This window comes from Wolffia australiana, chromosome 15 (assembly GCF_029677425.1).
Source record: "Wolffia australiana isolate 7733 chromosome 15, ASM2967742v1".
Classification (NCBI taxonomy): Eukaryota; Viridiplantae; Streptophyta; class Magnoliopsida; order Alismatales; family Araceae; genus Wolffia; species Wolffia australiana.
Genome location: NC_135849.1, coordinates 11,995,203 through 12,007,721, shown reverse-complemented (window position 1 = coordinate 12,007,721; position 12,519 = coordinate 11,995,203). Strand labels below are relative to the sequence as shown.

At 44.6% G+C, this 12,519-nt stretch overlaps 1 protein-coding gene across 1 annotated transcript; it reads left to right on the top strand.

The window, feature by feature from the left end:
* The first annotated feature begins 375 nt into the window (after positions 1–375).
* LOC144713194 (zinc finger (CCCH-type) family protein / D111/G-patch domain-containing protein) lies at positions 376–3,376 on the top strand. Its single transcript, XM_078587708.1, has 4 exons — positions 376–610; positions 764–1,084; positions 1,400–1,460; positions 2,119–3,376. Exons 1-4 carry the CDS (start codon positions 470–472, stop codon positions 3,153–3,155), a joined length of 1,560 nt encoding a protein of 519 aa, XP_078443834.1. The 5' UTR covers positions 376–469; the 3' UTR covers positions 3,156–3,376.
* The last annotated feature ends 9,143 nt before the right edge of the window (positions 3,377–12,519 follow it).

Here is a 12,519-nt window from a genome sequence, read left to right as displayed (position 1 = left end):
TCTGCGCTTAGTAAAGAAAGCTCGGACTCGATCCAGACGTTCTTGCTCGGCTCCGAACCAACGTTTGAATTTTTGAACAGTGGGTCCCACTTTTCCGTTACAAAATGGGCCTTAATGGGCCTGCTTGACCTGACCGCCTTATGTAATTGGGCTAATTTGGGTCCCATCTTTCCGTTGTAGAAAAGGGGCTTAATGGGCCTATTTTTCCGCCTTATTTAATTGGGCTGATTTGGGTCCCATCTTTCCGTTGTAGAAAATGGGCTTTAATGGGCCTATTTTTACCGCCTAATGCAATTGGGCTAATGTGGGTCCCACTTTTGCTAATGGGTCTTAATGGGCCTATTTTTACCCCTAAATGCCATTGGGCTAGTGTCCCGAAATCGTCGTCCGTCTTCCGTTTTCCGTCGTCCGTTGTCCGTCTCCGAAGCTTAACTGGGGAGGAAGGGGGGATGGTGAAGTTTGCTGTTCAATGATGGCGGAAGACGACGGTGCTGGGCAAGAGGGGGCTTTAGAGCAGCTCTTAGAGATGCAATTAGTGGATCAGAAGAGTACTTTGGTTGCCCTTGATGAAGCCCTAGACGCTGACCCCTCAAACGATGAGCTTCTCGCTGTATCGATCAATCCTTTTGATTTGTTTTTCCTCGCAGATATTTGGTTATTGTTGCTTAAATTTGGAAAAGAGTGATGGGTTTTGAGCTTCTAGTGAAGCATCGTAGCGTGGATTTGGAAAGTTATTCTGCCGTTTTTTTTTCTTTTAATCTAGGTTCGTGAGGAGCTCATACTGTCGATCAGGGATGCGGAGGACGGGCTTCTACACTTGAAACGCTCGCGACTTTTGAGAGAGGTTGACAAGATTGCATCTATTAAAGGGTCGGATTCGTCGATTAAAGACACGGAAAATGTAAAGCGTCAGGATCCTGCTAAAAATGCCGTGGCCAATCAAGAACATGGTTCCTTTGCAGTCGGATCTAAGTGTAGATTTCGCTACTCGGATGGTCGTTGGTATAATGGTTCTCTTGTTCGATTAGAAGGTCATGATTCGGCAAGGATATCGTTCTTAAATCCGACATCAGAAAAAATGCTGGTGCGTTATCTTTCTCCCCTGATCATATTTTTTATTTAAGTACCGCAATTAATCTCTACTTTTCATTATTTCATTTTTCCTCATCTTCTTCGGCGTGTCCTTTTTTGGTAAATTCTCGATTTCACGATCTTCTTGATCACTTCTTTCACGTTGAACTCTTCTTTCATTATTGGTCTTTATGATCCAGCCCTGATCAAAATGTTATTTCTTTTTCCTAAACGGGGCTTTCAGTTGTTGGCAACTTCGTCAAAATTTTGAAACTTCTGCCCATTTTTTACTTGAGAAGAGGACTGATATATTTCTATCAATGTGTAGCTGTGCAAATTCTTTCTTCAAGAGCGGTGCCGTTTTGGCAACAGCTGTCGTATGTCACATGGTATGTCTTTTGCCATATCACGACTTTACAGGGCGTTCTATACTATTATGTATCTGGGGATTCTTAAAAGTAGTGCTCGCCCATCCCGAACCCCATATTGGATGAGGATATCGGGACGGATGCTGAACTGGATCTCGGAAATGGGCTATCAAATGACGATATCCTATATCTATCTATATTAATATCCAGATACCAGATGACAATATTGGATATCGGATTCGATATCTGGTACCGGCATCCACCATGTCCAGCGTTGTAAGATATCCGTCCTGATATCCGGTATCGGATGGATATTTGATATCCTACTGGTATCTGATATCCGGTATCTGAAACCGCGTGGATTTTCTCCGGATATCAGATATCGGTTCTCCGATATTGGATATCGAACAGTTGAACCCTACTTTAAAATCATTTTATTATGTTTTTCTGTCCTTTCCCATGTCATATATCGTTTTTCCTTTTTGCTTTCTCCAGGTATGTTATCAATTATCTGGTAGTTAAGGGGAGAGAGAGAGAGAGAGGAGTGTAGAAATTTTCAAGTTCTTGGCCTCAGATAAGACCACTTAATTTGCCCAGTAATGAAATTCTTAAGATCAATATAACAATTCAATGAGTGATCCGTTTCGGTGCATTCTTCTGACAAAATCTTCTCCTGCAGGATTCCATGTGCCCATCTCTTTTTTGAAACCCTACAGACCAATATTGTGGGAAGAGTCATTAGTTGGCTCCCACATCTGGGCAGCTCCTGGGGGTTCCCTCTCTGCTATTTGGAGGGAGGCCGAGCTCGAGTCATGGGACGACAAACTCAAGCTTGCCGGTGTTGTCTTCAGGGATGGAACCTCTGAAAAGCTGGCAGTTGACTCACTCTCCCTCTCAGCCTACGCTCAGTTGACTGACGACGAAGACCAGGATGAAGAAGAAGAAGATGATGAAGATGATGATGAACAGAAAGAACTGAGCTGTGGTTCGTCAAGCTCGAGCGAATTGGATGAGGATGACTCTATAAGTGTGCACCGGGGGCTGGGGTTGCTGAAAGCCTCAAGCTCGGAGGGGGGGGTCCAAACTGAGACCGCCATCTTTGCCAAGTGGGAGCATCACACCCGCGGAATAGCTTCAAAGATGATGGTCAGCATGGGTTACAGAGAAGGCATGGGCTTGGGGGTATCTGGTCAAGGCATGGTCAACCCCATACCCGTCAAAGTCCTCCTTTCAAGGCAGTCCCTTGACCATGCCGTCCGGTCTACTCCAGAAGAACCCACGGGATCAATCAGGAGTAAGAAGAGAACCAGAGGTGGGCAGAGAGAGCGGGAGAAGAAGCAGGCGGCCATAGCTCGAGCCAACCCGGAAGACAACCACCGTCAATCTGATGTCTTCAGCTTCATCAATGAGCAGCTTGCTGGGTCCGGGAGCTCCAATGGGTCCAGCCATGGCAACAAGGGAAGGGACCGCGTGGAGGAGGGAGAGGATCGGAGGTCACTGGTGGCACATGGGGAGAAGGTGAAGGATCTGAGGACCCGGGTGCAACGGTTGGAGGAGATGGTGACCCGGAACAGGAGAGATAAAGGGGTATTTGAAGCGGCTTCCAGGAAGCTCGACGAGACGCGGAAGGCTCTGCACCAGGCAGAGGCTGCCCATGCGTCTGCTTCTCATGCAATCGTCAGCAAGGAAAAGGAAAAGAGGTGGCTCAAGTTCTGACCTTCTGGCACAGAATCCCAGGGAGCAGGTTAAATATTTTGTTGAGAAATTTTTTGGGGGTGCGACTTGGAGAAAGAGAAGAAATGGCTCAAGTTCTTGTCTTCTGGTGCAGAATCTCACCGTTCTCTGGGCTCTTCTTTTGTTCTTTGATCCCTCTCAATGATGTAAAGTCATTCATGGTTCTGCAGTTCATTCCCACAAGTTGTTCGTGGGTTAGTTAAGTTATTGTTCAAATTTGGAGGGCACTATGAGAAGGAGAAGAGGTGGCTCAAGTTTTGATATTTTTTGTGTTGATGTTCACCATTCTCCAGGTTGTATTTTACTTTCACCTTCTCCCTCCTAAGGTTTTCTAAATTGGTCCCCTTCCATGCCATTGATTGTACTAATTCTTGTATGAGTTCAAGTTATGATCTTTCATGCAGAAACCCATCATTCTTGGCGTATTTTTTGCCTCCTGATCTCTCTTGATGTTGTGAAGTCGTTATGGTCTTGTATTTTAGTCCCTTGTAAATCATCTTATGGCTTCATGGTTAATTAATGTATTTATAAAAAATGGAGGTTGTTACTTTGTTCACAAGCCCATCATTCTGTGGGAAATGTTTTTTTTTTCTTTCATCCCGCCCAACTTTGTATGTCTTTACAGTTCGGTAATTTCATCCCTCTCAATTTTGTCTCTCTTTATGTTCTCTAATTGATTATTTCCGTAGAAACTCATAGGGAGCGAAAGATAAATCTAGAAATGAGAGAAATTATCAAATCCCTCGCCCACTTAGCAATTGACGGTTTCCCCTACTCCTAGAAATCAACTTGAAGCTTAAGAGAGTTAATTTTTTGGTATACGGACCACAGGTCAGACCTTTTACATGTCAGGGAATGAAATTTTCAGGGCATTGATTAGCAAAGGACAGGAGTAGCATTTTTCTATTTTGTGGTTGTCAATTGCATTGATTGTTATCTTCATTATTCGCAGGCCTGACGGCTCAATTCCTTAAGACTGTTGATAGGATATTGCAAGGTAAAAACTCTTCAATATGATAATACCTACAGAATGAACAAGGTGCTTGCCTTAAAGTTAAAAAAAATACTTGTGTTTCTTATGGTCTTCCACCATTCACATTGTAGGACTATACAAAACTAACATTTTAATGGTTATTTATTCATTTTCTTTAAACATTTAATCCATCAACATCTTAGGCTATTCCCTATCGATATTGACTCAATAGTGTTGTGACTTGTTAGGCCCCTAACTAGGCATCATTCCTTGCCCATAGGCATGTGTGCTTATTGGGAGGGCATGTGTGATCTTTCAGGCCACCGCCCCAGTAAGTGGTGATACACTACAGACTATGCGTGTGCCCGTTCACGCTTAGGCGGGACGGATCAGGTGAAGTCTGCGCATATTGGGCGCACGTGCCGATAGGTGTGAGCGCGCGGGCTCCAAGCGCCGCGCGCCAGCACCAAGCGCCAGGCGGGGGCACCAATGCCTCACGTGAGCGCCTAGCGTAGCGCAGGAGCGCTAAGCGTCGTGCGCGGGCGCGGGATGCGCAGGCCGAGCGGTAGTGCCGCGGGGTAGCGCGTCGAGTTGCGCGGGAAGCCGGTAGCAGCTGCGTGGGTCTCGTGTGCATCACGTGTGTGGGGCGCTGGGCGCGAGACATCCCGCCAGGAGATCAAGGCAGTGGCGTACAATGAGCACCGAGGCGGCATGGGGTCATTGCGCCCCCGCGGGGTAGTGTCAGGCATGCAGCGCCCAGCTTGGGCCGCCAAATGCGGTGGCGTCGCGCGGTCGGTGTGCGATAGGTGTCAGCGCGGGTGCTGGTGGTGTGAGTGATCATCAATGCAGGGGTCGCTGATAACATGCATTTCTAGTGCCTTATATTATTACATTTATGTGTCTTTATGCATTAAATTACTGATATATGCATGTTATCAAGCTTAAAATGATTAAATCTATTTTCAGAACAAATTTCTGATTTTTTTGTATTTTTAAGGATTTTTCTAACAATATTCTAAAGGAATATAACTTTTGAAATAGAATATGATTTTTCTGGAATTGTTTGATTTTAATTTGGGAAAGATATGATTTTTATGAGTCAAAATATATATTTAAACATATTTTTTGGGCTTTTATTTTATTTAATATGAAATTTTAAGTATTTTGGTTTTTTATGCCATAGGGTGACGTGGCGCGCCGATGCGTCGCCACGTCAGTGTCGAGAAAGAGATTTTTTATTTTTTATCCTTTTGTCATGTACATGTGGCACGGAATGCGAAAAGCCATGGAATACCAAAAGTCACATAATACGATAAGCTACGGAATATGAAAAGCCATGGAATATGAAAAGCCACAGAATACGAAAAGCCACAGAATACCAAGTTCTTTGACTTCTTAACTGGCACGAAACCGATGACATTGATGAGGAGAGAGAAGAAATTAGAGGCTAGGCTTGCTTCAACTTCCAACGGCCATAACTTTTGATCTTCCCCTCCTCTTTCTATCCATACCCTCTGATCTATGAATAGAGGCTGGATCATTACAAAATCATCTTGAACTTGCTTCCTACTTTTGTGGGTTGATTGAAAGATAGTGAGTTTTGAGATCCATCAGGAATGTTCTTGGTGTCATGAGTGTGTAGGAAGAAGCATTGGAGAAGAGGGGGAGCTTACCGGCACTCGCAAATCGCCATGATCCTGGCGGAACATAAGGATCTAAGGTAAATGTCTTCGCCTTATGTTGTTTCTCTCCCAACATCATCGTTATCATAGTTTTAGTTTTTTATCAATATTTCATTTATCACTTCACTTACTTACGTCCCCATTCTCTCGTCTTTCTATCCTTGCCATCATACCACTCCACATCCAACCACTATCCTCGTTCATATTGTCGTTCATCATCATGTCCGTCACAACCACCTACTCTTTTATTTAAGTTAAATTGACATATAAATTAAGTACTTCTTAATTGATATCACTAGCTCATATCCTTGAATCGTGTTTTTGTCGATCCTCTCATTGATCATCACTAGTTTAAGAAAGTAATTCATTAATCATCATTCCCTGTAGAGACGATCCGTACTCATCACAAACTAAGTATTTTCAAGTACAGTTAAATATATTTTTATTGAAATAATCTCAATACCAACGACGAATTTTAACCCTAAATTTGAGATTATCAGTGGCATGTGTGATCGTCACGCCCGCGGGCGCTTGACTCCCGGTCAAGGGGCACATGTGTAGCGGCAAGACTGGCGGGCGCGCGTGCGTGTAGCGGTGGGCCTCGAGGTGGAGAGGTGACACTACTCTGGCGCGTTGTGCCTCATTGCGTTACGTTGTATCATCCCTGGTCTTCCCCCATGTAACTATCATGACTATGATGTAACCATTTATGATATTAATGTAATGACCCTATTCCTCGATGGAGCTGTGCCCCCACACTCTCCTCTAACCCCTTCTATGCGATCTTAAGCTATTGCTAAGAACTTCCCCTACAAGAAATCGAGGCTGCTCAGTGTTCTGATCCAAGCACTAAGGCCGACATGTGCCAGATTTGGCAATTGACATAGCTCGGGATTTGACCGCGTGACGCTAGCGTCTAGGCCATAGATTGGGTTGGTCTGTTTCACGAATGGAAGAGTTGGTGATGGAGCGCGCCAACTTACTCCATTAGAGACGTCATCGGAGCCGCCATCATCATCGTCGACAGCACGTCGGCTCGCGTCCAGCCCGACCGGCATGCCGAGGCAAAAGGTGAAACACCCAAATTCGAATACCCTGGGAAAAGCATGTACCCATATCCGATCATTATGATTTTCATCGGCACGTGCTTCTTATGTTTGGTGTTTTATCGCATTCATGTGTTCATGTTAGCCGCGTTCGTGTTTGTTGTGTCTTGTCAGTATCGTCATCAGTTGTGTTGTTTCGTGTTCTTGTCGTTGAACACGTGTCAAAAACGTATTTTAATTTTGTATTAAGGGGGGTTCAATGTATAAGAACTCCTCCCCCCTAGTAAGGCTAGTGCCCTTACTAAGGGCTCCCCTGCCCTTAGTAAGGGCAATCGTGTCTCTAGATAAGGGGCACGATGGAGGCCTGGCCGACTGAGACAAGGAAATTATCATTTGAAATCGTTTTGTTCCTTCTTGGTCTCACGAACAAAAGAAAGACAAGAAGAGAGTTGATGGCGCACGCGACCACACACTATCACCGTACGAGACACCACTATTGCACGAGACGTCCCGTGTCATGACATGTCACCAACGTCAACTTCAGAACTGGGATCCGAGCGTCATTTAAAATTAGATTTGACTTTTATAGTTATCTTATGTTTTCTCTTTCCTCCAAGGCCTATACATAGGCCAATGTTGTAATGGACTACTTGGTGATTTTCTTTTGGAATTGAAGTTTTCTTCTTCTAAGAGAATTCAGCCCTAGCCTCCGACAGCCGCCGCCGCCGCTGCCGCCGCCACTACCGTCGTTGATAGGAGGCTTCCCTACCAACTTTGTCGCCCGCACGTCGTCGCCTCCACCCGCGCACAGCATCGCCCGTGCCAATCACATACAATGTCGCCTGCCACAGCTCGCACGGCCGCCCTTCCCGCTTTACGCACGGTCGCCCGCGCAAACCACGTGCACGGCCGCCCACGCCTGCTTCTTGCACAACTGCTTGTGCCCGCGGCATTACCTTGTGTTCTGCCACTGAGCGCGACCACCGCCCGCATGGTTCTCTACGCGCAGCCACTACCTGTGCCCATTTTGCATCAATGTGCTTCAGACCCTTCCTCCTGCATCACCCCGCCTCATTTACAGTTAGGTTTCGGGGTGCTGCCCCAAACCCCGCAAGGGGGCGACTCCGCCCGTGACCCCCCGCCAACTGACCGCACAATTGGATCCGCGACACCCTATCGAAGCACACGTCACTCGCCTCGCCAATGACGCGTCGAGAATTTTGTGCATCGCCTCTTTACACTACTCTCGTGCCAAAGGTCCATTCTTCCCTCTTTGGAGTCTATGTTTCTTGTATGTTTTTCCATCGTCGTCGGACATAGTTGAATAGGTTTGAATCTTCTTGTGATTGACCATTCGAAATATCAGATTTGGAGTTTTGTTTTCACCGCGGTGGTTGTAAAACAGTCCTCCCACCCTCAACCGAGGAAAGGGGCTGCACCATCAATATTTTCACCAAATTTAAATATTCAAAATCAATCATGTTGATTTGTGGTCTCTTTTATCCATCCCTAGTTGAATTAGCCTATCCTACCAGTGTCACTCCTAGTCATCTTGCATCAAGACGGAGTAGGAAGGGAAAGAACGGGAAGGGAAGAGAGTAGAGGGATCAGGAAGGGGCCTCGTCCTCCCCGTTCCCCCTTCAACAGCTTCACCCAAGCCTGTCGTCACCTTTGTGGAATCGCTTGCCCCATTGACTCATCGGCCTCTCACCGTCCCGCTCGTCGTCCACTATTCCCATAGTCGCGTATGTGAATAGTAGACGTCATACACTACACGTGACAACTCAACCGCGCCAGTCAAACGCTGCTCTAAGCTCTTGCAACACCCATTGTTGAACGGAATCCGCAATGCTTGCATCCATGGTGATGGGTCAACATGGTCTCATTCCCGCGGCGGTCTGCGAAGATTGCACGTGCAGCGCATCTCCACGGCATGAACGAAGTAGTGCTGCGATCATGCGGAACTGCACCTGCATGGTACTGCCTGCGGAACTACACTTGCGCAGACTTACATGTGGAACTGCACATGCATGGAACTACCTGCGAAACTGCACCGCGACAACCGCCGCGCTGCGATCTATGATGTCTTTGTCAGTAGCACGACCTTCACTCCATCGCTGCAACGACCACGCCATCGCCTCGTTGCTGAACCACCTGCACTTCGACCCGCCAAATGTGCTCGCTGCCTGCGTGGCCACACCGCCCAATAACCGGCCATCACGCGTGCATGTTGCTTGTTTGACTATGTGCTCCAGCCATCTTGCTAGACGGCCTATTGCCCACGTGCCCTCCCAGTCAACGTCGCTTTGTGCCATTTGGCTTGGGGGTTACTGAACGACCTGCACCTTGCTCAGCCGTTGACGCTGCATCCACCGCAGCGGCCACCTTTGTCGATGTTGGTTGCCTGCGCATGCTGTCACTGTGCAACACACCACGCGTGATAACCGTCGTCTTCCTTGTGAGTTGGTGCCCCCCGCTGGAGACACTCATTGCCACCGCACCTCTGGACTGTGCTCTGCCTTTGCGCCGTCGCCTACCGCTAGCATCCACTAATCGACCCTACCGGCACTGCCCCACTCTAGGATTGTGTCCCCCTTTGAGCTTGGCTGGTTGCTTGAGCCGCGAGGACGTTGCACGCCTCTTTCTTCCTCTCGTCCGACCTCCGGTTATCGCTTAAGCGCTGCGCCATAGCCGCCTCTCGAGTTACCCCGTGCCCATCTCCCGCACCACTCCACTACTCCTGGCCGGACTGACCCGTGCACCGACGAAGACTCCAACGATGAATGCCACCGCCGAAAAGGTACTTCGTTCCCCTTCGCTCATGAGTTATATTACTCTCTTTAGTATATTTTCAGCTGCACTCTACTGCGCTCGGATTAGTTTAGGTGTGAGACTACAAGCCGAATGATTTCCTCGTATGGGTTGAGCCCATCCGTTACGTGCGAGCGCAGTAGAGTGCAGCTGAAAATATACTAAAGCGAGTAATATAACTAACGAGCAAAGGGGTTGAGCCCATCCGTTACATGCAAGCGCCAATGAAAATATTATGTTCAACGTCGTAGTCGCCATCGTCGCTCCGACAATGGTCAGAAGGTCACCGTTACCATCATCGGTCTCCCACTCCAGAGCTCAAAGCTCGGCGAATCCCCACGAGTTAGGGTCTGTGAGTACATCCACATACAATTGGTATCGGAGCATCGTCGGAGCATCCACATACATCCACATCCACATTCATCGCATCACGTAGTTACATCCCGTTAGGGAATTATCCGTTGGACGATGTCACTGTCGACGTTCGACATCATCTTGGTATCAGATCATTGTCTCCATACCCAATTAGACGACCTCTCCGACAACGTCCAGTAACAAATTGGTATCGGAGCATCATCTCAATACCCGAACAGACGATGTCCCCGATGACATTTGGCATCATATTGGTATTAGAGCATCATCTTAGTACCGTCGGATGACATCCTCGACGACGTCCGACATCAGCTGTGGTGTCCCTATTTCAAGAGAACAAAGGGTTCATAAGATAGTGTTTCTTATGAAAAGAAGGAAGGATGTTCGTCAACAAATGAAAGGGTCCATTTCCCCTGAGAATCAATTAGATGTAATTTTTATCATGCAATTATGTATATACCATCATCATTTAATCTGTTAAAGCCATGAAAATATTAATATCATGTAATATCATTCATATACCATTGGTAAGATGCATAGGTTACGAAGGGCACTCAGAAAAGTTTAAGAGTGTGTTAATTCCTCAACACACAAAAATGTTAAATTTTTTTAATGTGTGGATCCTCCATAACACAAAAGCTTTCAACGTATTTCTACCAAACGGTATTCCATGTATTCTAATATAAGCCCAAACACTAATTCTTTCACCACTTATTCAAATATATCTTCAAAGCAGTGGTCCTACTCTTTCGATCGACGCAGCGTGTTTTGAAATTGCTTGAAAAATAGAGAAAGGTATGGGAAAACACCCTAAATTCGGTCTTTATTTCAAGCAATTTAGAACAATTTTATGCATTTAACGAGATTAAAATGGGGTTTTTATCACATTTTTACATGAAATTAATGTTTTCAAGTGATTTCTGATTTTCCCCTAATTTTCTGTTAATTTTATGAATTTTTTGGGATTTATTTGAGCTTGAAATAATTATCTTTAAATGCAAAGCAGGTTTAAAATTTAATTTCGAGGTAAACTAGTATGGGGATGAATTACTAATTTTCTAGAATGTTATAGAATTTTCTAGATTTTTCTAGGATTTTATTGGATTTTTTGGGAATTTATTCAAGGAAGAAATGAATTTTTAAATAGGAAAAGGATATATTTATATGCAAATATGAGTTTTAGAGCAATTTCCAAAGTCGGAGGGGCTTTTCATAAATTTTAATTGCAATTATGCCCTCAAAAACAGCTCTCGGTTGTGTGTGCAGACGTAAAGATAATATTTAAACAGTTATAGGGTTTTATTGCAATTACTTAGTATTTTTTAATGGTTTTTATGAGAAAAAAGAGGAGAGAGAAAGCCAAAATGACATATACATAAATATTTTTAGGGTGGCGTCCTTTGCATGCGCACATTTAAAAGGAGACTTTTTGCAAATTTCTAGGGAATTCTCTCTCCCTTGTAGTGCATACACAGCGCACATACCGGCGATGACGTGGTGCCTTTGGACTTGGAGGCACCAATACAAGCTCACACACGTGCAAAGCACTTTATACAATGTTTATTTTTTCTCTTTATTCTGATTTCAGGAAAGGGGTACGTGGCGCAATGAGAATGCATCCGCCATTTGAAGTTTAAAATTCATCATCCAATGAGAAATCGACACGTCATTGCGTGTTTCAAAAGAATATAATTTAATAAATGTATTTAAATCCAATGGTTAAAATTTGTTTAAATTCATTTATTCATAACTTTTGATCCTGAATTCTGATTGAGATGATTTTTTTTATGGATTTGCTCGTCTTGATCCCATCTTTTTCTGTACGGTTGGATCATTCACATCAGGCCTACATTGATGGATAAAAATTCATTATTAATTAGGGGTAAAATGGTAATTTTTACCATTTAATCTAAGTATAAAACCAAATTTCGAGAGGAGTGGGTCATTCTGGATGGTGCTCTATCACAGCTGCAAGACAGAGAGGAGCTCCATCTTGGATCAACCATTTTGGTACTTTGTTTCTTCTTTGTATTTGAACTTTTAGTGTATTTTGGATGATGTTTTAGTTAAATTTCTTCTTCAATCTTCTTGATCTTGGTCTGAACTTCTAAATCATTGGGCTTGAGCAAAATGTACAAGCCTTTACTGAGATTGAGAGATTTACCTAGCTATTCCAAGTGCACATTAAAAAAACTATAAAAAAACTTCAATTTCTAGGAGATTAAATTTCCCTTTTTATTATCTAATAGTGTAGTTATTTCTGAATTATCAAACCTACAAAACCAACCAAACCAAATCAAAATTTCCCTCTCAACCTCTTTAATTGACCCCTTTGACCCTTCTCTTTGGATCAAAGAAGCCAATTTAGAACCCCTTAATTCTTCTATTCCTCTCATCTCTTTTAGCCCCCTTTCTAACTTCCTTGTCTAATTAAGTTGACTTGATCTTCATTGAAGATCAAA

Excerpts from the sequence above, each read along its gene's own strand:
- LOC144713194 (XM_078587708.1), top strand. The coding sequence starts at position 470 with ATGATGGCGGAAGACGACGGTGCTGGGCAAGAGGGGGCTTTAGAGCAG. Across the intron at positions 611-763 it reads CAAACGATGAGCTTCTCGCT|GTTCGTGAGGAGCTCATACT; the intron begins GTATCGATCAAT and ends CTTTTAATCTAG. Across the intron at positions 1,461-2,118 it reads CAGCTGTCGTATGTCACATG|GATTCCATGTGCCCATCTCT; the intron begins GTATGTCTTTTG and ends CTTCTCCTGCAG.